Here is a 26,541-nt window from a genome sequence, read left to right as displayed (position 1 = left end):
TAAAGTCTTAGACACAATTTGTCTTTTGATAGAGTTTAAATAAAAAACCTCGTTATGATATTATAATTGTCAAAATATATTTATTTTTCTATACCTAACTACTTATTGGTTGTCAACAAAACTTTGTACAGGAACACTTAAAATGTAAATGACATTATGTGTTGTCGTAATGGTATATTAAATTTACAAACATTGACCCTGGCTAATTAGCTGCCCTAAGATAATACTGTCTAAGAACATCACAGTCTCTTTGTACACCACTCGTCGTTATTATCAAAACCAAATGCAGCTCATCTTTTTACTAATTATTGTACCTACTGAAATTGCGTTGTCACGATACGTCTTATATATTGCACTTTTATACAAAAAAATCCGAAATGCTTTTTAGACGGATTTAACGTCCGAAAAATATGAAATTTATGTCATGGAGTAGGTATATCGATGAAAACATTTGTAATTTTATTTTAAAAAATAGCAGGCATAACTCTTCTGTAACTTCTATAAGAAACTACCAATATTTTGAGCAAATCATTGGACAACCTATATATTTTAAATACCCTGTTCGGATCTTCCTTTCGAGAAGATTGTGACTGTTTTAATTGTGAGAGCATGATATGTAGTTGTTGGTAAGATATAGTTTACCATACAATTATTTTACGATTACAGGCTATTGTGTAGACTATCATCTTAAATTACCGTGTGGCTCACGGCACCAATAAAAAAAAGAATAGGACCATTCCATCTCGTTCCCATGGATGTCTAAAAGGCGACTAAGGGATAGGCTTAGGTATAATAATAATAATAATAATCGTTTATTTCAGATAAAATCCATATCAAATGTTAGTACAACTAAATAAACTTGGGAATCTTCTTTTAGGCGATGGGCTAACAACCTGTCACTATTTGAATAAAATTGATTCTATCATTTAACTAAACACTTGGACAAGGTCTATCAGTCTTTTCAAGACAGAAGGCTCCGTCTTCCCCGCAAGGGATAAAGACGTGATGATATATATGTATCATCTTAAGGTTGCGTAAGATTTACTTCACAAAATATTTACAAAGGATGATATAATTCTCACTTACGCGTATTAGTCGTATGTACAATATTTTTTTAAATATAATTAATTACTATTTATTTTTATGCTTTATATTCTTTACAGGTAAAGGGCAATTAACTCGATGTAAGATATTGATAAAGCTCACTTAGGTAATGTGTCTACAGATATTTTCAACACCTAGTATTTACCCGAAGCTACGCGCGCGTGAATTTAGCGTTACCCTTTAAAAAATACAGATTTTTCGCAAATCCCCCGGGTACGGTAATTTTTACCAGGATAAAAAGTACCCTTTGTCCTTCTCCAGACATATATACGCAAATTTCAAGCAGATAGTTCAAAAGATAACGTGTGAAGAGACAACAAATGAACAAATAAACGTTCGCATTTATAATATTGGTTGGGATTCAATGGATCTCACACTGAATAGTCGCATTGCAAAAGTATCATTTACAACAATAGTTCCTTGCCTCTTCAACGTCATTCTGTAACTAGGTAACCACCATACGATGCAGTAAGTGACATAACGAGGTGAGTCGAACCATGTCTTCACAAATCCACTTTCACTTGCAGTTCAACGCGCTGTCATTATTAAACCCGATTAGAAAAACGGCAGCGATCGGATATTGCTTCTTTGGTTGTTTCTATCTTAGGCCTAGCTTAAATAGATGAATAATCGGATGGGCTAATACACTTATACGATAATATTTACAAAATGCACCCTGGCTTCGATGTCACACATCTGAACGTCGTACTATGTACATTCACGTAGCAAAATGCCTGAAATTTAATTTGAATACAAATTTTTACGATATTATTTATAAAAAAAGTACTTTTTTTAGTACTTCGTGTAAGGGAACACATGTGGTATTGAAATATCCGGGAAACTAGTGACGTCATGCTTCCCAATATGAGCTAGGCTTGCGTGATACAGGGTTTCCTCGGGGGCTCGCAACAGCGGCGCGCCGTGCACTCCTTGGCACAAGGCCTGGAGCAGGCTATATTTGCGAACTCTATGCTAGCCTTTTTCTCCTCATCTGTACCTGTTGTAAGAGATAATTTTGATAAGTTGACATCCACGTCACTGTGATTAGTTTAATTTAGGTTCGAATACATCTAGATCTAATTTAGATTTAGCCAATATATTTACAACGCTGTAATCTATTGGATTGTAAAGAAGAACATTTTTCGCGTTAAATACTCATAGTTGAGATTTTTAAAACAGATGCCATTCATAGAGCTGTAACATAGATAGTAAAGTCAGATCTTTTCACTTAAACCCTACCTTATTACTTGACAAGTATGGTCGCTTTTTATTTGCACCTTCGACTTGTAGAGGAAAAGGTGCAATTGTGGCCCCCGCATGTATTTTGGCCCCCATTGATATTAATACTTTCTAATAACGCCATATCGCATATTTTTGGTGGAACTAAATGCTGGTTGTGACAGCAATATTTAGCACCCATCAAATCCGTCAGAAGTAGCTTCGTTTATCCGTCATTTGAATCAGTCGAAACACGTTTGTGAGAAAAGTTTTTAACTGCTGTGATTTTAATTGCGTAAAAATTGAAAACTATCGATTTTGTATTTTTGTGTTTGCACGTTATATTCATTGAACATTCTTCTGCGGGATTTCAAAGGTAATTATGAAATTTAAGCATTTTATAAATATGTTATGTATGTTTGTTTTGATAATATCAATATTTATAATGCGACCCCCTCACACTGGTTGTATTGTGGTCCCGGGGGTCACATTACATGTAAGACCAAGAAAGGTGCTCCACCTGGATCGATTGGTAAAGTCCATCCATCTGGTTGGATCCAATCGAATTTGTTCACTGAATGGTTCAGGCATATCATTGATAAAACAAACCCAAATGTGGAATCTCCTATATTACTTATCTTTGACGGCCATTACAGCCATTCTCGGAACGTAAAAATAATAGAGTTAGCTCACGAGAACCATGTCACTATTATCAGTTTCCCACCTCATACAACGCACAAGGTCCAACCTTTGGACAAAACTTTCATGGGCGCCGTAAAATGCTATTACAGTGAGGAGATTCGGAAGTTTCATTTGCATTCTGAAAGATTGCTGAAACCATTCGACATTGCTGAGCTTCTTGGCCGAGCATATATTAGGAGCACGACGGGAGAAATTGCAGTTAATGGTTTTCGTGCAACTGGCATCTATCCTTTCAATCCTCAAGTATTCACAGACGTCGATTTTATAGAGGAAGCATCTAGAAGTGGTCAAACATCTTCTATGCCTGATAATGATGATACAAGTCTTGATGCTGGCCAATGTCCACCAAGCATAAATACAGAGCCACAAGAACCGCAGAATAGTTTGATTCTTCCAGAGGACATTCAGCCAATACCTCAGGCCAAGACTAGGACTTCTAATCGTGGTAGAAAGACGACAACAGCAAAAGTAATTACATCATCGCCTTACAAAAATCAACTGACTGAATCTTTGCGCTTAGCAGAGACTCGAGGACGAGCGCGTGGACGAGGACGACGACGTCCTCGTGGAGATGGTGTCAGCGTGATCGCGGTGGAGGAGGCACTAGCCAAGCTGGTCGGCGCCAGAGAGATGTTACATCCAGCAGTAGCTCTGACAGTGGAGCAAAAAATACCGATTCCGGTGATGACAGCTCAGATTTGAATAGAGTTCCTGAAAATACAGATGTTCTCTGCGTGTTCTGCGAAACCAACTATTCAAATGACAGACCTGGAGAGCAATGGATACAGTGTCAGAGTTGCGAATTATGGGCTCATACAGCCTGTGCAGGTCCAGAAGGCGACTATTATATTTGTGATTTTTGCCGTTAGGTTTCAATTGTGCAATACATTTAATATGACCCCCCAGGGTGCCACATAACCATCACTTGATCTCATTATGCCAAATTTGATTACTTAACAATAAATATTATTTCTGATTATCCGGTACGAGTTTTATTTATTCCATAGTTAAATATGCATAAACAAATGATTAAAGAACCCTATAAAGTGTGTTTCAAGTTTTTAGGTACTTTACTTTTTTTATAAAGCCTCAAAAGCAAAGTAGGGGGCCACAATTGCACCTTTTCCTCTACTAATCATATAGCTGCGACGTTTGTGATTATTGCTTTGCATTAAAGTAATACCTGTAATACGGGCAATAAGTACTACTTTGTGACCATTTTGATAAGAATATAAAGCTCGCTAACGCGTTTAAATTATTCTTACCAGCAAATGAAGCAAGGTTAAACTCTGGCTGCAGAGTGACTAGACCGATTCCGTGGCGTTTGAACAGGTCGCAAACGAGGCTTGAACTTTTCAGGTAATCCTTAGAACAAAATTAGGACATATTAAAAACAATAACAGTAGCATATTAATTAAAGATTACCGCAACAATGTTTCACAATTATACCTATATCTCAAGATAACATATCTAGAACCAAATTTACCTAAATTAAATGAAACCCGTGTATTATAAGTTATCAATTTTATAGACCAGTACCTTCGATAAGATTACGAAATACTTCAATGTTACTCAGACTATCCTTTTGGAGTACATATACCTAAAATACCCGCAATAACTTCTAAATAATACTCACAATCCATCTGGCTTTATTTCCGGTCGGTTCTATATTCGCATCAAAGCAATCTTCTATATTCTCAGAATGAATTCGAATTGAAAAACGCAGCTAACATGCGCTAAGATCCTAAGGCGCCGTTTTCAGTAGCACCCACTTCGCTAAAAGCTAGTTGTAGAAATGATTCGCCATATGCGAGGCGGAGCAAGTGTCTTCCCTGTCCCGGTGTACCTAGCGGTCACACCCGCATCTCGCAAGCGCCAGACCTTCCGGTAGAAGCATCAACCGTGCTAAAGGCTAGTTGTGGTAGTAAAGTACCTTATGTGAGGCGTAGGCGACATGTGCCGTGGCGACGACCCTGTCTCTGTGTAGCTGCCACACGTGCAGCTCGTGGATGGCCAGCACGCCGGGAAGACGCAGCGCAGCCGCGCGCAACTCGCACGCGCCCAGGCCTTCAGGCACCGTTTGCAGAAGCACCAATCCCGCTGAACGCACTGTATAAAAGTTTATCGTTATAAAGACTTGCACAGAGTCGCGATTCATTTATAGTGCTGTACATATTTCGTTCCTGAATGTTTTATAAATACGCTACGAAAATATATGAAACTAATTCAAATACCCAGTTAGTTGGTATTAACTCTAATGTTACTCTAACGTTATTAAAATGAAAAGTTATTTTTAGGTTTGATTACAAATGACATACAGAAGGGGTAATTAAAGATGACCAGGACGATGGCAGCAACGGCGGACAGTGCTGGGTCAGCAATCTTTGCAGCCTCGGGCTCCCACTCCAGCGTCAGCCCAGCGCCAATTACGAATAGGCTGCCTGAGAAACAAAACGGAACATTATATAATTATCCTGCACAGCGACTTCAGAATTTCTCCCGTTCCGTCTTTTTTGGGGAGGCTTTAAAAGCATTATTTTATCTAAGATCTCACAGATTTCTGGCACAAAATAGTATGTAAATAAAGATAAAAAGACCCTGCTAACAACTAAGAGTGCATTAAATAACAACTTACAGATAGGTAATTAAAATAAGTTTCAAGGTATCATAGTCTATGGCAATCATAGATAAGGATAAGTACTGTACCCTTAGATTATTGTACCCGTACGCCGTATATTGCGTTTTTTTTTCATTATCTGACATATGATTGCTACTTAAGTGTAATACATATTCGTTATCATCCTCTCTCATTATGATAATATTGTGTGTACCTCATTATATTTTTCTCACAATATGCTATTGATTCAAGTGAACAATGGGTTGCAAACAATATTACAGGGAATGTGTGATCGACGAACATTATTTCCTACAGATGTACCTTTTGCCTTCCGTAATTCTTAAATTCTGAATGTTATGCCTCTTTGGCTGGTAGTCCCTGCCTGTCTTTCCAGTTTCCAATAAACTTCTTAGGCTTTATTGGTATTTATCTAATGGAATGGTACTTACTAGCGATGTCTGTAGGAGCATGCGTCAGGATAGGCTCCCCGGCGCCCGTCTTCAGCACCACCCCCCCGCCCTCCGTCATGCTGAGGCGACGGCTGTAGCTAAGTTCTCGACCTGAAAATATACTCGCTATTATATCCATTTCGTTCGTTTCGGCGTGCACATAATTTTACATTTTTTTGGGGCTAATGGCAATTTGCAGTAGGTGTACTTATTATCTTATTATTGTTCATTAATTTAAGTATCTTGTTTTATAAAATACATGAGTACTATCCACTGTGCGTTTTAGTACTTGTATATACACTTACAGATAATGATAGATTACCTAGAAATGCAGTATTATTGTTAAGCATACTGATTATACTCGTATGTACTTTAAACACCAGTTGTTTGAAAGCTACCGTCGGTACCCAGCTATACGCAATCCATATAGGATATCAAAACAATCGCCTGCTTGGTATCAAATTCCATACTTTATAGGAATTCAGTATGATGCTTACTTAAACAATCTTTTGTTGGAAAATATCGTCATTAGAAATATATTATTCAATATTTTGTTATTGGTTTTTGTTCGGAATTGCTCTCTCTTCTCAAGAATATTCAGATAAATTATTCTAAGGGTAGGTGGTTTACCTATTCTTGTATGTTTACAAATTACATTATAGATACTATCATCAGCTTTTTTAAACTTTTAAAGGTAAAACCAGAGGTTTTCCAGATAAATATTCAAGTAATCAAGATTTATCTCATGCACGTTTTTTAAATACTAATTTTATGTACATTTTTAATTTATTATTTTGTCACTAATTCATTAATTCGCTTTGATTTATTCTGAAATGTATATCAATTTCCGCATCAAAATCTAGCTAACGCAAAGGTCACGGTCTGTTTTTAAGAAGATTATGGTGTTGATAAGTATCAACTGGGTCGTAATGTAAATAACGATAATTCTCTTTCTGTCCTTCATATTGTTGTGTTTTCAGCAGTTCATACCTTCATATATCACGTATTTATCCCCTGTATAAAGTCAACAGTCCGGGGCATACAAAGTCAACAGTCCAGAGAAGACTTCAGGTCACAGTCAGCTAGATGGCTTAATAATTTATATAAAGGATACATATTAACGACGATTCTTATCAGTAAATAATGTGATTAAATAGCCTCCAGTCACAACACTTACCAGCCAAAAGCATGTAATTAATAATGTACAGTAGTAGGCCAATGACGGCGCTTCCAACGATGACCTTCGGGTATCTTGGGGGTTGGCCGTGTGAGGAGTGGACTCCAAGCTGCAGAGCATTCACCACCAGCGCTAGCGCGAATGATGCGAACAGTACGTGCACTGAAAGACGGCCCACCACCTCGATACGCGCCCAGCCGAATGTATTGCGAAGCTTGCCTTCTCTACCGGCGCCTTCGTCGGCTCTTTCGTACTGGGAATAAAAAACCTAAGTTTAATGATTCCAGTCGACGGGAATTTTTATAATTGATTTTTATAATGGAAAAAAAAAACAATTTGTGTAGAAAAAGTAGTTTATTTAAATGCGTGTTGGGTATTTTAGATCTGATTAGAATAGAACCTGATTTTTTTCTTTGGTTGCCTTTTTAGCTCATATCGAGATCGCCCAGGACTATAGTGCCTTGTGGCTTTCGGCACTTTAGAATAAAACAATTCCATATATTTCCCATGGATGTCGTAAAAGACGACTAAGGGATAGGCTTCTAAACTTGGGATTAGTTTTATAGGCGATGAGCTAGTAACCTGACTCTATTGTAATTTCAATTCTCGCATTAGGCTAAACAACTGAATGTGGCCTCTCAGCTTTTTCAAGACTGTCAGCTCTGTCTACCCCGTAAGGGATAAAGAAGTGATTATATATTTGTGTGAATACAAACAAACTATAATATATACATACATATAGTCACGTGACAAGTTGCTAGTTTGTAATTCCATTATTGTACGTGAAAGAACTTTATTACCATAAAAGAATTAATTTCTTTTATAAACATTCCATTTTCGGCAACATTTGAAAATGTTCACGTAAAAATATTTTTTATCCAGATTACGCGTTTTGAAGTTACGAGAACACGATATTTAAATCGTCCACCAAATAACAACATAAAATTATAATATTCGTATAAACCTGTTTTTTTTATTCATTAGGTTATCGAGTGTATTAAATGAGACCATCAAAACGAATGAAGTAGTTACTAATGCTACTCATTTAATCTTTTAGTTTCCGGAATCTTCGGAATCACTTTATCATAAAGATCATACCTATATATCTTTGTTTGATATATTTAAAAATTCTTTGTTTAAATTTAACCATACCTTATAAGCTATTAGGGTTGTGACCAAGCCAACGAGCCTGCACAGGGAATGGCAAGCATCAACGAGTAGGGTTGGCGAGTGTGTGAAGTGCGACGCGAACAGCCGCCCGCTGAAGCCGGCTACCGCTAGCAGCAGGGCGAGTAGAGACCGCGGCGGCGGCAGCCATTGCAACCATTCTTTCATCGCCATCCTTGCTTGTTATGCCTGGTAAACATGATGAGAGTTAAATAAATACATATATATATATATATTTATTTAACTCTATATATATATATATATATATATACATACATGTTGTAATCGCAAGTCACACTTCACCCGCATCAACTAATTATATATATATATATATATATACCCTAAACTAAGATACATTTCTCCGGCGTATTATAATTACTTGTGAATGAGTTACAGTATAAAAAGCCCTCTTGCCATTTTATTCAGACTAGGACAAATTAAAAAGAAATATTTATAACACTAGAATAAGATAACTATGGATTTAAACTGTCTTGTCTTTACTTTACCTCTAGATTTATTAACTTAGAGGGTTATTTTTAATTAATTGGAAACCTTTTAAATTAAACCTTACTAAAATCTTGGTGAATCAGTAAATCTCACTGAACAACTTTTACTATGGAACTACCGTGGGTCTGGGAAAAAATCTGCTGTTTTGTTTGCTTGTGCGTGCACTTTTTGCATGAAGAAGCTGATATTTTTTTCGGGATTTCGTTTAACGAAGATGATAAAGAATAACCCTGAATACGAGTGTTAACTCGCAAAAGGAGCTGCTGATATATATTTACTAACAGTTTGACCAACGTAGTGCCCAAACCATTAGTCGAAGAAAGCTGAAATTTGATACAGGATTTTCGTAAAAATATTCTGAGAATGTCGCGGGCAAAATCTTGTTAATAAAAGTAAGCTTAATTTAATAAATAATTTAACTCTTAAAAAACCTTATAAATTTTGTTTACAGTATTGCTTAAGATAGGGTTATGAAGGAATATAAATATGTATATATATAATAAAAATATATATAATATAGAATGAATATGTAGGTAAATAATAAAAAAAAATTTTAAAAACACATTGTTCATTATAAGTTGAAAAAATTATGTGAACAAACTTTACCTGTTCTGAATTCTGTATGATCTTTGAAAGTATGCCAGTGTGTCGTTATATTTTTTATTTATTATGTGTTATTTAATAATTAGTAGTCTTAAGTAGGGAGCTATCGATATTGTTTAAGTGACGATAATATAAGATATGACTACCAAACAATAGCTGTACTTCAAATGAATTGATCAAAGACTGAAGTCCGGTGCTATATTAGTATGTTCTTATTCTAGTGTTATAAATATTTCTTTTTAATTTGTCCTAGTCTGAATAAAATGGGCAAGAGGGCTTTTTATAATGTAACTCGTTCACAAGTAATTATAATACGCTGGAGAAATGTATCATAGTTTCGGGTTGTAATCGCAAGTCACACTTCACCCGCATCAAATAAATGTATGTATGTCTAAAACCGCGCATATGACATAGATTTTTTGTAAGAACCGGTTTCGCTGTGCTATGAAAAATGAGTCATAATATTATAAGACGGTTATTATCAAGTTCAAGAGAAAGGGCCGAATACACGCGATACTTTTTAAAAAAGTTTTTGTGGAATATCACAGCTAAACACGGTAACATATAAATAATAACAGACAGTAATTTGTGACTCTAAATTTAAAATTAACCTCTACTATTTTGTTTGCGCTGTTTGTAAAAAAGTATGGTGGTAACGAGTAAGCAGCCGCAATTTTTTTTCCTTAGAAAGAAGCTTGTCACGATCTAGTGATTGACTTTGCAGCTTTGTATTTCAACGACGGTATAACTAGCTCTGCTTTCGAAAAGAGTTACTACTACTAAAGTAGCATGTTTACTATGGCTTTTTAGGAAAGTTGTTAGTCGCACAGTATCCATTGAATGGTGTCTAACGGTGGCGGCGTGTAGGAGTCGCAACTGGTTTATTCTCTATTTGGATTTAAACTGTCTGGTCTTTACTATATAGCCATCTTATTAGATTCGATTGGCCGGGAAAAAGTAATGTCGTGATCTTCAAACGTAGGCATAGCTGCATTGTGAGATGATGATGATGATTAGATGACAAAATGTGTCTGGTTTGATATTAAAGTTATAAAGTTATCAAATACTTTAAACTTTTATTCCTCTAAAAGTGTATTACCGTTATCGAGACTGTAATAATTTTTAGTTTTCAACGTAACTATTTAGGAAACTGAACCACTTCATGAACACACTGTAGAATATAAACTGATGAAAAGAGATTCGTCAATATCTTATCTCTCACTATGCTAAATGTTATCACAACTGCTATTTTGATAGCTATTGCAAAATGTGTGCTATCACGTATGCGATTACACTAGCGGCTATTCCTTGAAAAATTTCAGACTTTACAGTTTTTATTGCTTTATCGAAATTTGAAGATTTTTTTCTATTACTATGCATTAAGATATCTTAAAAAAACAAAATAAACTGTAAATACTACTTAGTGTTATTTCAGTTTTTAAAATTGTATTGAAAGTTTAATTACTGTTTTCTTATTTACTATGTATATTATTATTAATCCCACCACTAGAAACTCAAGAAAAGGCTAATTACACTTCATGAACTGTTCATCTCTGCTATTCAAAAATCACCTTAATTTATCGCGTTATTTACGTTATTTACACCTCCGCTATGAATCTCGTTAATTAGACACTATGGCGTATTTCTATCAAAATCCGCTTTATATGGGGATTGTGAGGAAAAACAAGGCTTTTTACGTCAATAAGATGCCACACTATAAATAAATTTGGATTAACATATTAATTAACTAAATATGTAGCATAAATTTGAATCAAGGTGGCGATTTATGAGATTACAAACTGTCTGATACATTGTAGATGAATGATTGTACTGAGTTCAGTAGAGGAAAATAGCACTTAGAAATTAATGGGTGATCTCCGCCAATTGAGGCGGGCCCAAGAGCCAATGGTGTATTTGGACATAGATGCATTTTTACATTAAGTACCTAATACCGTCTGCACAGATTTCAAATTTGGCCCACGACTTCACCTGTTTTCATGTAACTACATATGTAAGTACAAGTACTTAGATAGTCTACAAGTAGACTTAATGAAGATTGGGGAACCGCTTTAATGTTATAAAATAAAATTCAAATTGTAATTTATATTCCTACATTGGACACTTTTCAGAAGGTTTTAATTTTAATATGCAAAAATATTATAAACATTTAGTTAATAGCTATATAATTATATATAACGCTCAAGCACGCTAGAATTCTGTGCGTTAGCTTAGGTAACCTCAGATATAGGTAACTGTGTGGTATGCCAAGGCAATTTATATTCATTTCACAAAATAATATTTTATTTATGTTTAGTCTTCTGTATTTATAACGGTTAACGACGAATATACCTTAAAACAGGTAACGGTGTAGGTTCTTTACAAGTGAAACTTCGCGCTCTATTTATCTGACTTGCTGTTTTTGTGACTGCTCGGCTCGGTTCAACGATACAATTGTATTGGTAACTGAATACCATCACACTGCTAAGCTCTAGATTTCTAATGTCATCTTTTATCATCCAGTATCGAAGACTCAGAACAGCTATTATTGTTTTGACTTTAGAAGTTAAGCTGGCCATGTTGTTTAGTCTGCTGGGCAATAACCAAGGGGAGTTATTTTTAATAGGGGCTTATATTTTGTGGCTAATATTTAATGGTTAGGATGTTGGTTGAGATTGAAGATTAAATTGTTCATTAAACGACCCTGTCCTGAAATTTTATAAATATGTATAAATAAACGAAAAGTCTATTACTAAATAAAATAACAAATATCCCAAGACAAGGTCACTAAAATGTTTAACTTGAGGCTTAATTAAATATAAAGTAATAATGTTTAACAAATAAAAATATCTAAAAAGAATAACCTCACTTTGTTGGAATTTGTTAATGACCCAAATCGACTAGAAATACAGACAGGAGAAGAGGAAGACACTATTCTATCTGTAGGCAGCATTGACCTCATTTTTTTATTTGTTTTGATTAACTACGCCGCGCTTCTTCTAACAAGAAATGTAAACGAGTGCTTGAAATAAAAAACCTCTCTTCATGCAAACATTTGTGTGAGATGTTAAATTAATGATAGCGAATATCCGATAGTATTCTGAGCTTTTTGTTCCAAAACGCAGGTAACTAAACAGGTCCTAAAGGTCCTAACAGAATGAATAGAACTGTATGATATTTTACATGTCTAAATAATTACTATTATCATTACAAAATCTGTTCTTCAAGTAAACGTTTGCTATGGGAATTGATTACGTTGCTCTACCGGTAATCTCAGCTGTCTTTTGTTGTCATAATAAAAGGTATATTAGGTTGGAACAAAATAAAAATAATATTTTTTTTATCTAATGACATACAATTGAAATCTGCGTACGAGTATAAGTAATCTACTATATATATACTATACAATTATATTCATATACCTTCTCGTGAATAGGGTAAAAGATCTAGAACAGAATATCTAAATGTCACTCTCTATACATATGTATGAAAGAAAGAATCCAATTTCGTACATACAGTCGAAGTATTTATTAACTTATGTAAGTACTACTAGTTTACTATTGTAATATTACGCATGGCCTTCGTTCAAAGTAAACTTTTCTACCATATAATAAGTTTCTAATGCTTGACGAAAGTGTTATGACATGGTAAGTTAGTAACACTAAAACTCATTAAATGGTTTATCACTTCCCATTATGATACAATATTTAAGTGATTCGATTTTAGAATGTACGAATGCATACATATGTTTAGAATCCATTGAGCATCATAAATTTGGTAGTGTGTCTACCTAGATATTCCTAGAGAGTAAATTATTTCAATTTATTATATTCATCGATATGTTTATGTATACTTATAGCGTATAAGCTTTGCAAAGTTTGCAGATGTCAGACGTAAATTACTTCATGTAAACCGTCATAGGCGCTGCACCTCGAGGTCCTCTCCGGAGAGCTGAGGACACAACTGAGTCTAACGCCAGTAAGATGATGTTGTGTGTTTCCTTAATAAGGGTTATTATATAAATTAGTAACAAACAAATAATAATAAAGCCACCTAGTGGTCGGAAGTTAGTGTAGAGACCGCGGAAACTAGAAAGTTGTTGACACACAGTTCACTGACCTATAGGTAAGTACTATGCATTTTGAAAAACTAAAAAATTATACCCTTAATTATCTACCTTATTAATAACTGTAAATATACATTAATGTGAAAATAATACAATTGGCTTTTCTACCATAACAAAATCAATCTAAAGCAGGTACTTAGTTACCTACTTATTTCTTTTTATTAGGCCTGGTCTGCCCATTAGGCCACGATTCGTTCGGTGCATTTGTTGTAATGGTGAAAATGTTACAAAGTTATTTTGTTCATTGTGACATAGATTTCACAAATATCATTTTCATTGTAACAGAGATGAGTGAAAATAGAAAGGTCAGAGAAAATAAACGTGCAATGCTTTCTGGTTGGGTAGCCTCTGTGGGTAGGCACGCGCGGTTGACGCATGTCACAAACCAACGCAGCCAAACACAAACACATAACACATGGTAAAAGGTAACCATGTGTCAAATACTTGTATATTTGTGGAGTTTCATGTAACAAGTGGTGCGGAGTGGACAACAGCTAGACCTTTTACGTTACTCCATACGTTTTCTTTGTGGTTGGGGAGACAACACAAGTGACTCATTTATGTATTTGACACTCTTATATTTTTGTATAATCTTATATAATAGCATCCTCAGGCTCTGAAGTTCAGTTGGGATATGCACTTTATTGATTTTGTCCATGTATTTTTGACTACGATTTTATGACTATTTTTAATCACTCATATTATAAAACACAGTCGCTGCCCGAGTCCTTTCCTATGTCTTTAAAACTACATAACGGATTTCGATGCAGTTTTTCCTAATAGAAAAAGTGATTGAAGAGGAATATATAAGTATGTAAAAATGTTACCTGTACGAAGCCAGGTAACTAATCGCTGGTAAATAATAAATGCAAGTACAAAATCTAGAGCGCTATCATATACATATAAATCGCTGCGGAGAGATAAAGGTGCAATTTTTTTTAACATTTTTACAATCGCACCTGAAGAGCTGAAGAATAAATAAGTACCTATGTCCACGATTGCAAATAAACAAATAAACATGCCGGCGGCAGCGCGTGAACTCGTGACGACTGCGCCTCTACCAGCGCTATGCCGGTTTATTTTTGTTTTGTTTCATCGGCCCCGCTAATTCGGTTAATAGCCTCACGAAAACGGTGCGAACTCCTACAAATTATATCTCGTCTAGCTATTGTTGAAAATGATGTTACCATTCTGAAAATGATTCAATTGAAATTGACTTACCCGATGTGCAGTGTCTTGCTTCTGTTCAAGCGCACAGGTTAAAATAAAGCAACGGGTCACAACACCAAAGTTTTGTAAACACTTGCCGGCAACGGTTCAGGCTCATAGCCGTTGTATAATATTATTTAGTGTTGAAACGTGCACTGTTGAGCGGCGCAGTGTGTGCGGTGGGCTAATGCGGCGGGCGTCGCGGCACTGGCTGCGCGCGCGCACTCTCGGGCTTATCGACGGAGTCTCCGCCGATAAGCGAGCGGCTCAATTGTTAGGCGACGAGCATGTGAGTGCTGGGTTGTCGGTTGTTCTCACAGCAGCCATTCTTCACTCGCATTGCTTACAATAAGTCTCTTCTGCTGGTTTTATTGGAAAATTACTAATAACGAATAGGTATTTTATCGCCCATTTTTTATGATTTTAATCAGTAAAATAAGTCCACTTTTGCTTTCAAACCAAATAGTTATTTAGAAAATATACAAAAACTGCTCAGCTGATATAATTACCTAGAAAATAAAACTATCCAAAATACACCTTTTATATATTTTTAGTTCATAAATTTTTATTAATTTAACCAAATCTTGTTCTTTATTCCGAATCTTTTGCCAATAACGGGCGCTAGTTCATTAAGGTCACGGCCGAACGGCGTTATGTGCGTAGGCTCAAGTTCCGAAATATCTCTGTTCAATATACGACTCGTTTATGAGTGACGTTACTATACAGAGATAGAGACGTGGAGATAAAATCACTTTTTAATACATACTTTCTTCGCTTTATTTCGGGTGGAGTGACTACGAAATCTCAGAATAAAATCTTTGTTAGTTACTTTCTGGTATTTGTCAACGTGTACAGGATTTTTTATTCTGTGTTTGGTCTCGGTCTTTGAAATTCTTCTATTCTCGATTTGCAAGAATTTATGATTAGTAGGCATGTATGTATTTTAATTTGTAAAGGACAAATTTCTTTAAAAAACTAGAATCTTCAAGTTCATAAAAGCCGAATTAAATGTACAAACTTAAAAAAGAAGTTTATTTTCACAAAACATATTTCTGAAAATAATCTTCTTTCGTATCGCATGTGACTTAGTTATCGCTGATATTTTATGTCGCGCGATAAATATTTTCTTTTATTTTTAAAGAAGTGGCTTTCAATAGTTTTAAATTTATTAATTATATAGATTTTATATAGTATAAAAATATCTAATTTAAATTATTACAATTACAACTAAAACATGACAAATGATGTTAAATACCCCATGAAAAGTGATTATAAGAATTAAATTATCATGTCAATCGGGGACTTTAGTATTTGTCACAATAACAACAACGGGGTTTTTACGCAAGTTTATTATTTCAGCTGAAGATGTAAGACATTCTTATATTTTCCAATTGGCAACTAATTGGCAACGCTACTGGAACAAACGGAAAATAATTTCGTTTCACAAATAATTTAGCACGCCTTCTCATGGAAAAATAGCCGCGAAAAGTCATAGAAATTATATTACTTAGCGGCAGTTCTCCCTTGTGATCAATCTAAAATATGCATTAGTCATGATATCTAGCGTAGTAAATGGGCCATTTTTCAAGGATGGCATAGTATAAAAAGTTACTCATGTCCTTCTAAATATGCAAAATTTTAAAGAGTAACATCGCAAATATCGTAAACATTCATAATGCATTATGGCAATATTCGATGTTTTTTTGTGAAATGAAAGAGATATGTGCTGATTTCTGGCGTGATCTGCACTGCAACAAATGACATCAACATATGATCAAATCTTATAATCTACCAGTCCACCACCATAAACGTTTTCGTTTAGAGTTAAGTTGAAGTATCAATATACTTTTAGTCTTAAAATCATCTTGGAATCGTACGTTGTGGTTGTATTATCTTTTCTATTAGATGAAAGTTTGATTTTATATTGGGCTTTTACTACTTCGGCTAAAGGCCACTTAATAAAAAAGGAAGTTCTTTATTGACATATTTAGCAGCGTACCTAACACAAAATAAGGTACTGTTTCCAAAGTAAAGTAGAAATTCAGTGACATTTGCCAGATTTTATATAGCAACGCAGGAGTTAGGTGGTGTTCTTATCGGTTAGAATACTATCATATAAATAGCACACATTATCGAGTTTATATTTAAGGTTTGTTTTGCAAATATTACTGAAAACTGTTATCGATACGTACTTGTGATTATTTTGCCGGGATTTGGCGGCCATCGAAAACCGAGGTCATGTAAATACGTCTGCAATATCTATCTTTTTGGCTAATATTTGTACGGTTCTTGGCAAAAAAATACCAAGGTACTATTAGACATAAACCATCAGTATAATATGTAAACATTTTCGTGCTTACTGAAGGTTGGTACGAAAAGTTATCACGTCATCCGTGTAAGTCTCAGTCGCGTCTTCATCTCTCTGGAGAGGGAGCTCTCCCTAAAAACAATTATCACTTTTTGATATTGTAAATATTAAATAATCTATTTCTTGGTTTCTTTCTTTCTAAATTAAAAAAGTATTTATTTCAGCATTTAACAAAAATATTTTTTATCTTTTATTAGATTGACATTTTTCTCATTCTTCTATATATTTTTGTCAATATGTCAACATAATTGATATTTAAGAAATTTTAAGTTAAATATTTGTCCTTTATTACAAAATTATTTAAAAAAAGGGGAAATTAAATTTACAATGTTGAGATCTGGGCTGATGCCTGCCACACGGCAGCCTACTGGTCGTTCTGGTAAGCCTAAGTTTGTCTGTACATTACACGTTCTTAAAGGATAGGTATTCTTATAATTATCTGGGATCGAGGCTTTTTGAGCGCCACATAGATATCAAAATGTAAAATGTAAATAAACTATTATAAAAGACTTATTTTCATATGATGCGGTTTTTATTATAGAAAAACTGTTATATGTTTCACTTTCATGTCACTAAGAACTCTACTTATTGTCAAGAGTACCTCGAAATTTCGCAAGCAAAAGCTGATATTTTATTTATTTATTAATTTACACTTTATGCACGTAAAATGTACAAGTGGACTTAATGCCAAAAGGCATTCCCTGTCAGTCGAACCTTTCGAGTCGACCAAACTGAGGTGGATGTTGATGGATGATATGTAATTCTTTATTTAAGGCTTTGTAATGTTTGTCATCTTTAAAGTGAAACAGTATGTGGTCGGTGATGTGTGTAAGTAAGAAGAATTTTACTGTGGTAATAATAGTGACCTGTTTAGCGGTAATCTTATTTTTATCATATCAGCCAATAAAGGGAGCGGGGCCATGATAACCAATAATCCAAGTGGAAAAACACTTTACTTTGTCCGGACGCAACGGTGTTCATGCTCTTGATATACCTAAATCTAATTTTATTAGTGCCGTGTGGTTCCCGGCACTATTACAAAAAAGAATAGGACCACTCCATCTCTTTCCCATGGATGTCGTAAAAGGCGACTAAGGGATAGGCTTATAAACTTAGGATTCCTCCTTTAGGCGATGGGCTAGCAACCTGTCACTATTTGAATCTCGGTTCTATCATTAAGCCAAATAGCTGAACGTGGCCATTCAGTCTTTTCAAGACTGTTGGCTCTGTCTACCCCGCAAGGGATATAGACGTGATCATATGTATGTATGTATGTAATTTTATTAAATATAGCTAGTTGCACTAATAGTCCTCTATATCGTATTAAAATGTCGTAATGTAAGCACTAGCCTAGAGCACCGGAACAACATCCTAACTTGAGCTGTGGTCAAGCAGAAGAACGACGAATACAAAGAAAATAACTTAAAATACATAAACACTTATGATCATGATCACGTCTCTCGGGCAGGCAGGCAGAGTCTTAATCTTTCCACTTTTCGGGATCTCTACATATTTTTTTTTGCTTTATCCACGTCCTCCACGCACTATTTTAATATAAGTTCGTCGACAGTTAGATGAATGAAACCGAAAATTATAAAAACGAGGACGACAGTAAAATGTTATTTGGGTTTAGAGATTAACGTTTTTATTATATCTATTATATACTGAACAAAAAATGCCGAATAATATAACTTTAAAACTGATGTCTAGGACCGGACACTGCACCCCCATTGAAAAAGCGAGTTCGGCCAAACTTAAACAAGAGGGCTCATTCAGTGAACCCCCCAATCAATAGAACACCGGTATGTATTCTAAGATATACTGATTTTAAATACTTAAAATCTATAAAGTGCATTAGATAGTCTCTATCTAGATCTACTAGAACTAGGAAAATTATAGTCCAGGAAGTATATATTATTTTATAAGTATATCTTATTAAATAATATATCTGGTGGAAATTAAGATGCGGCTATTTTGTTTCGCATGTAATATGTATACATTACATGGTATTTTGATTGCATTCAGATAACCATCCAGAATCATTCCGCACGCCCGCAGTGTTCTAAGAACTGCATCTTAAATCATGATTCATTTTGTTTTTTTTTGACATGTGTTACGTACTGCCTTAACTGATACAAAAGATGTATTTGGGAACCGGTTAAATAAATATACGTATTTAAGCTCACCATTATCATTCTAGAGCCCTGGCGGAAGGACTATTGGCGATAGAAGATGTCAAAGCTTATCTCCATCAATGGTAAATTTTTTTACTACATTTTTTGAATAATTCAGGAAGGTCTCTATGAAATGCACGTATCTGGCGACAATGAAAACCTTCATTCGAGGACAGTATTTGTTATCAATATTCTGAGGTTGTTGATATAACGGTCAAAGCATTTGTGGAGGTTAATTGGGTTATCATACTAAACCCAAACCAAAATGAAGATAATAGGGCCTTTTTATTTTTTCTCTTTTCTCCTTATTATAGGTTGATTGTTAAGTTGTTCTTTTACTGACTAATTTTAACTCTCAAAACCATCATTCAGTGCCAGTGTATTAAACTTTCTTCAAATTTAGGAAACACCAAGAAAATCAATAGATAAGATGGCGTTGGCTGAATCGAGTGTATCTGCACCAGAAACTCATAGCATAATGAGCGACGCATCTTGTCTCGACCAAGGTTTGTGCAAAATATTGTATAGTGCCGGTGAGAATATTTTATTTATTTATTTATTCTTTATTGTAACAATTACAATTTGTAAAGTACAATAGGCGGACTTAATGCTAATAGCATTATCTAACAGTCTACCATTGGGTTAAGCGGAGAACCTTGGTGTGGGTAATAATAGAATATCTTCGTGTTATATCTAGATGACAATCAGTTGAAAGTAATTTTCAAATATAATTTTGGAATTTTGCAGAAAAGGCGTCAATACATGCAATGGCAGGAAAACTGATGAGATCGGTAGCTACAAAGAAACGAGAGTTTCTTAAGCAAAAGAAAATGTTAATTCCACAGCAAGTATGTACACATAAATATTTTATATATTATAACAAAAGTTTTGTTTAATTCTTATTTTTAGGAGGGCTTTTATGATGTTGACATGTCGGCCCTTTCTGATTTGTATTTGAAGGAAAGATACAAATATCTCAGTAACAATAGTTGCAATTAGTTACGTCACCGAGGAAAAAATATGTATCCATATTATCACGTCTCTTTCCCGGGGAAGCAGAACGCCTCTGTAAATTATTTTTCGTAAAACTTATTACATTGCTTTATCAAGAAGTAAAAAATAACACGTAATTATAAAATATACCACATCCCTTAGATATTTAAGCTACGAGTATATTGCATTCCAGAACGTTGTGCTAGAACTCTATGCTTCGTTGAGGGAGATGGAGATGCGTCTGGGGACTAAAGATGAGACTCTGGGTGAAGTCCGGGTGGTGTCGGTGACGGGTTGGCCTCCGCATGACCTGCTGCTGTTGATACGAGAAGACTTGGACCTTCCACTTAATCCGGATATCAACGGCCTTTTTAGTACGTAGCTTTGATTTTTGGATTCTGAAAGTAAAACTTATTTAGTAAATTTTTCTCATGTGTAGTAAAAAAGCGTGACGAGAAGAAAAAAACTATCTAACAACTGTTTTTGGTAAAATAATTCCCAAACAATGGAGGCGCATGGAGGCCTTGGTAAGAAGGTTGCCTACACCTTTTTTATCATAAGAAATAAGGACAAGATAAACGAGATTCTCTCCCGGAAGAACAACTGCAAAGATGAACGATGTTATAAATGATACGATGGAACTGTAACAGACTTTGAGTTTAAAAAGTAGAAATGTTCCCTTTTTTGGATCTTATGCTAAACTTTATGCTATAGATTTTAAACGGTTTAAAATGTATGTTCTGTTGCAGGTCTACAGATTTTACAGCAGTTGAATGCACAATTGAATCAAATTCCTGAAGAGGTGTTAGGAGTGGGTGCAGAGTTGATGGCGCGACGAATTGAGCTTCTCAATGTTATACGAGCCAAGTACCGTAATGTTCGTATATAATTGTACTCGTAAGATCAAGCTTTCTGACGTTCTCTTCTTCTTCTTCTTCAGCAGTAGTAGCTACACTTTTATTAAGAAGCTAAGCTATTATTAAAATTGATAGTATTAAAAAACACAAACAGAAATTGATTGCCTTGCAGAATGCAAAAAATGCTGAATGGGATGCTGAAACCGAAAAACTTCACAGATTACTGGCAGGAATCGCTGAAAATTTGAAGTCAAAAGTTAATTACTGTATAGACTTGGCTAAGTAAGTATTATGTTTTTTTTTTTGTATTTTATATATATGTAACTGTTTTTCAGTGACGAGTAATTAATATGTTGGTTCACGGTGGAATCTAATCTTAAATTACAAAGAAAATGTGCCTTTCACATCACTAACATAAACTGCTAGCCAAACCAGGAAAAAGTAGAGCATGACTTATTGTTAAATATATTTATATCTTTTACTTTTATTTTTATTAAGGATCCCTTGGTTAGATCGCGAGACGATGATAAAGAAAATAGATCGACTGCAAAAAGAGAATTTAGTGCTACAGCATAGACTGGAAGACGTCAACAGAAAAGAGACCACTGATGGGACTAAAGATCATCTTTCTGAAGGACTTAGTTATCAAGTAATTATATTATTAACCATATTTGCCACTGTTGGATATATATGTTTATACTTATAGATAATGATATATATATATATAATTGTAGATATTTAACCTATTAGATTACTCTAAAGTGGAAGAATAATAGAAAACCTTGTTGGCGTTTTCACGGTTGTCAACAAAAATGGAGAAAGTAATAAGTTCAAATCTTTGGGTAATATTTCCAAAATTAGTTACTGTTAATACATTTACCTATCATACTGTAAATAATCTTTCGATTTGGGCTTGCTTAAATAAATTGGTTAGTTTAAAAATAAAAATTATTTGCAATTTTGTTTCGTTGGATCAGAAACTGAACGACGAGTTGACAAAGGAGCGCAATGCGCGGGAGTCACTGAAGGAGGTGGTCGCGGCCGCCGAAAGCATGCTGCGTGTGGCGCGCGGGCGCATTGCCACGTTGGAGCGGCAGCTGAAAGAGACGCGCGCAGACTTGGAGGCAGCGCGCCGCAAGCACAAAGACCTCGAGCAACTCGTAAACAGTCACGCACATCAATCCCAGAAGGCAGTGAAGTGACAATCTTCATTGCGATCTGAATCCGATCAATCGAATTCTGAAATCGCATTACTGTATTTCGTTGCTTGTTCCATTTTGTTTAGAGAAAAAGTGGTAGTCTCGCATTTCTAACATGACTCTATTGTTGAGTAAGAGTTTATTCCAAAAGACATTTGGAGATAATAGAAATCATGGTCAATTTAAGTCTGTTCTCAAAGTTTCGTATATAATGAAGGTTAAGTAACTTGGCTGGATAGAAACAAAAAAATTATGGATTGAATTATTATTTTTGTGAGCAGGTTTTTAAGAAACTCAAATGCGTGAATAGTTCTTAAAAAGATGTGTTAATATATTTAATGTAAATAATTATTTAAAGTCCTTTACAATTTTTTTGCAGTACCGCCATCGAGAGACCAGTTACGACGCCCGGTCAAGGAAGTTGATCGAGATGTCGAAAACTGGGGAAATGACGATCGAGGCTTTGTCTCGCCAGCGTGACGCTCTCGAGCTTAGGTTTTTTAAATTTATTTTTGTTTCATTTTTATACCAAGAGTTCTGGAAGTTAAAAGACATCCGAAACCTTTTAAGGGTGAAGGAACTGCGCGAGCAAGGGGACCTGGCGGAGAAGGCGGCGGCGACGCGGGAGGCGGAACAGCGGGCGCGGATCGACTCTCTGGCGGCCAAGGTGGCTGAGCAGGTGCGAATGCGATCTCAAACAACCATACAACGCTAATAATGCGATGTTCTCATTTCTATATAGATTTATGTAAATAGATACACTTTTAAGTCTGGATCATCTTTTTTTATGGGTCTCTCAGGTGTATCTCAGGTGTTGGTGATTTTAAATAATTTAAGGTAATGTATTAGTAGTACTATTATTGGTACTACTTGTGTTTATGTAGTCAGAGGTAGTATGAAATTGCGGTATTTAAATAAACCAAATACGAGTATATTCACGGTTATTTGATAATACTTAGTATTGAATATGACTTTTCTAGGAAAGAAACAGGTTAGCAGCGGAGAGTCGAATGCCACAATATGAAACTCGTATAAAGGAATTAGAAAATCAGTTACAAATATATCGTGAACGATCAGCTAAACTAGTTGACATTGAACGGAATCGTTGTGTAGAGTTTCTGCCGTCTATAGGTAAATATATATTAGAAGTCATTGTTTTTTATTTTAGTCTTTCAGAAAACAATTAACTGTTCTACAATTATTTTAAAGAGTCGGAGCCCACTGATAGAGAAACAGAAATTTGGACTGAACTCCAATATACTAGACAAGCTTTAGCGCGCACTGAAGATGAGCTTAAGCAATGTAGAGCTGACAAAGATAACTTTTTCAATTCGTTAAATAAAATTGCGGTATGTATAAATTCTAAAACTTATATAAGTCTTCTTAAGATTGTTACTTCCTACTTTTTTTTAAAACTGCTTATTATTTTAGCAAGGGGAAGTGGACGACTCACTTCAGGATAAAATGGCTGCGGAGCTTTTAGAGCGAGAAAAGAAAATTTCTAAATTACAGAATATAATTCAACAGCTGAAGGAAAATGAACAAGTAATGTAAGTTTTTTCAGTTAAATGATTACTGATTTGAGTTAGAAAAGGAAAATAAACGAAAATTTTTGAGTTAAACTAAACTATTATATATAAAAGGAGAATTAAATTGAAAAAAAAGGACTCTTTCTGAATAGATGACTGTCGTAATTCGGAATGGCAGTCATAAAATCCCTTTAACTTTAAAAATCATTGAACCATTTCGTTAATTTAATTTATTTTAATATTTTCATTTCAGGCAACAAAATGCATCTCATTATGAAAAACAACTGACATCTCTTCGGCTCGAGGTCAAACGCTTAAGAAATTATAATTGTTATTCAAAAGAAATTCCCTTCCAAGAATTGCAGACAGAAGTAAGACATAAATATTATTTATTGTTTGTTTAGTTGGGAAATGTTGTTTCTTAATATAAAGGACAACAACAGATAGAGGTGGGCTTAGCGGCATAAAAAAATAACAGACATAATCTTTTAGTAATTTTTTTAAAATAAGCTTTTTTTAACTGCTTATTATTTTTTCGTAGAAAATGTTGCTAAATTAAAATCTTAAGTGTTAATAATATAATAGTTTTAAATTAATTAAAATTTTCGTGTATAGGTTACTAACATTTTAGTAGCAAAATTTAAATCACTGATAGGTACTTTAAAATTGTTATTCCTATGACATATATTTTTTAACGATTTGCATTTGATATTAGCGGAACATAGGTACAACCTTTTTTGTTTGGTACCTTGTTTGTCTAGCGGTCAGACGTTGTCGCAGGCAAGCGCCGACTTGCATGATTGTTCAATTAATCTTTCTGATTTGTGGATTGGTTTAATTTTCGCAGTCCATCGAATTGCCCAAATGTTACAAATTTTAAATGTAAGTAGTAAACGTTATAGTTTAAAATAACTTAAATTAAATTAATCTAATTTTGTACATCTTCATCATCTACTATATTATACTATATTATAGACTGTTTGAAGACTATTCAGATAAATTACCGCACGCACCGCCTAAACCGCTGGGTTTAGAGACTTGGAATTTGGATTGTGTATTCTAGGGGGAGATAACGCGGGCGGAGCTGCGGGTGTACACTAGTGTCAATAATAGTTTTTGTGTGACAGCTATTGGACTTACACATGCAAGTGGACTCTCTATCGCGCGAGCGTAACGCACTAGTGACGGCGGCAGCTTCAAGAGCGCTGATGTTGGAGAGACACGAGCGGGCTGCCTCGCTGTTCGCCAGAATCCTAAAGGCTAGGCGGGACCTCAGCTCGCTGGTCGAGGGAAACGCCTCCGAACCATCGTCGTTAGATGGCAGTTGTCATGCAGAGGTAGGCTTTATTGCCATCGACCTAGTGACCGACATACATATTTATATAAATTGATATACTTTAATATATATATATATTAATTTTTGTACATAATTTGGTATTTATTTATTTTTTACAGAATAGGGTTGACAAAAAATATTCTCGCATGTTGGGATTCTATGTTCAGTTTTATCGTATAGTAATCATTCAGAGTTCGGAGCTTTAGCTAGATTAGATCCAAGATGCGCTAATCGATTTTTAGAAAATGTGATTAGGTATTTCTAAATGTTACTGATATTTTCTTAAACTGGTTATTTTCTTATGCAGGTGTCTCGATCGTTGTCATCAATGTGTGCAAACGCTGCGGAGACTTGGACAGCTCTGCAGGCCGAGCGAACCCGGGTGCTCCGCCTAGAGAGCGCTGTGCTCGCACAGAGTCTCCAGCTAGAAAGAGAAGACCGCGTGCGCACGCAACTGGAACGCCGCAGAGCAATCTTAGAGAGGGAGGTCTTGAGAACGCACCACACATCATCAGCAGAGCATTGCTCATCGAAGAAAAATTTGAGTTGGCCTTTCTAAAAAATATTCAAATCAAATACGAAGAACTTAAATTGTTTACAATTTCTACGAAGCTGCATTTACGAACAAGATGCCCCTTTAGCCGCCTGTTAACGTAACATGGTTTACATACTTAAATGTTTTTCAACTTTTCGTTCAGTCACTAATACACTAAAGACACAAGAAACGAGTACTTATTCATGGTCGGTCGAAAAGTCTCTGCTATCAAATGGCGAGCGTTTTGATAGTTTATTTTTAAAACAGTTAATTTTTAAAATCGTTTTTTTCAGCTAATCATCGGTAATAAGACAAAATCGTGTAATGTTAATAAGCGGCTAAACAATTACTTCTTTACACTGATTAAGTTTTGTTAAATTTTGTAGGTTAAAAATGTGAAAATAAGTCCATGTTTATTTTTCTCCTTCTATCGTTTTAATGATCACGTTTTAATATTAATAAGGTTGCAGCCATTCATCAATCATTATCCCTGATTACACAAATTGCTTACCATAAATACAAACCTCAAGTAATTCTGGATTCCCCTGAGTGCTGTAGCTGTAGGTATTGGAAACAGGACCATACTAACAGACATTATAATATACCGGACATTACACTTTATAAAGTATATTTAATGGATGTAGCAATCCCAAACACACACAATCTCTCATCTA

General features: G+C 35.0%; 2 protein-coding genes across 5 annotated transcripts; one reads left to right on the top strand and one right to left on the bottom strand.

Moving 5' to 3' along the window:
• Nucleotides 1–52: 52 nt before the first annotated feature.
• Nucleotides 53–15,135, bottom strand: LOC106131277 (proton-coupled zinc antiporter SLC30A1). 2 transcript variants are annotated; one of them, XM_013330314.2, is made up of 8 exons: nucleotides 14,889–15,135; nucleotides 8,420–8,623; nucleotides 7,268–7,520; nucleotides 6,091–6,201; nucleotides 5,343–5,465; nucleotides 4,958–5,133; nucleotides 4,290–4,389; nucleotides 53–2,101 (listed from the first exon to the last, which is right to left on the bottom strand). In XM_013330314.2, exons 2-8 carry the CDS (start codon nucleotides 8,606–8,608, stop codon nucleotides 1,974–1,976), a joined length of 1,080 nt encoding a protein of 359 aa, XP_013185768.1. In that variant the 5' UTR covers nucleotides 8,609–8,623; nucleotides 14,889–15,135; the 3' UTR covers nucleotides 53–1,973. The 2 variants fall into 2 exon arrangements, with proteins under 2 accessions (XP_013185768.1, XP_060800881.1); XM_060944898.1 differs by lacking the exon at nucleotides 14,889–15,135 and adding an exon at nucleotides 10,644–10,744.
• LOC106131163 (myosin heavy chain, clone 203) lies at nucleotides 15,132–26,291 on the top strand. 3 transcript variants are annotated; one of them, XM_060944896.1, is made up of 18 exons: nucleotides 15,132–15,272; nucleotides 18,955–19,046; nucleotides 19,445–19,501; nucleotides 19,822–19,924; nucleotides 20,166–20,266; nucleotides 20,605–20,785; nucleotides 21,161–21,288; nucleotides 21,441–21,550; nucleotides 21,767–21,917; nucleotides 22,246–22,461; nucleotides 22,847–22,962; nucleotides 23,038–23,146; nucleotides 23,448–23,598; nucleotides 23,677–23,816; nucleotides 23,899–24,017; nucleotides 24,250–24,367; nucleotides 25,124–25,333; nucleotides 25,640–26,291. In XM_060944896.1, the coding sequence occupies exons 3-18, from the start codon at nucleotides 19,499–19,501 to the stop codon at nucleotides 25,889–25,891; spliced, it is 2,208 nt and encodes a 735-aa protein (XP_060800879.1). In that variant the 5' UTR covers nucleotides 15,132–15,272; nucleotides 18,955–19,046; nucleotides 19,445–19,498; the 3' UTR covers nucleotides 25,892–26,291. The 3 variants fall into 3 exon arrangements, with proteins under 3 accessions (XP_060800879.1, XP_060800880.1, XP_013185617.2); XM_060944897.1 differs by lacking the exon at nucleotides 15,132–15,272 and adding an exon at nucleotides 16,925–17,025; XM_013330163.2 differs by lacking the exon at nucleotides 15,132–15,272 and adding an exon at nucleotides 17,585–17,623 and having other exon boundaries at nucleotides 22,246–22,428.
• The last annotated feature ends 250 nt before the right edge of the window (nucleotides 26,292–26,541 follow it).

This window comes from Amyelois transitella, chromosome 6 (assembly GCF_032362555.1).
Source record: "Amyelois transitella isolate CPQ chromosome 6, ilAmyTran1.1, whole genome shotgun sequence".
In the NCBI taxonomy this organism is placed as follows: Eukaryota; Metazoa; Arthropoda; class Insecta; order Lepidoptera; family Pyralidae; genus Amyelois; species Amyelois transitella.
Note: the sequence above shows the minus strand (reverse complement) of the source record. Positions and strands in the feature narration are given on the sequence as shown.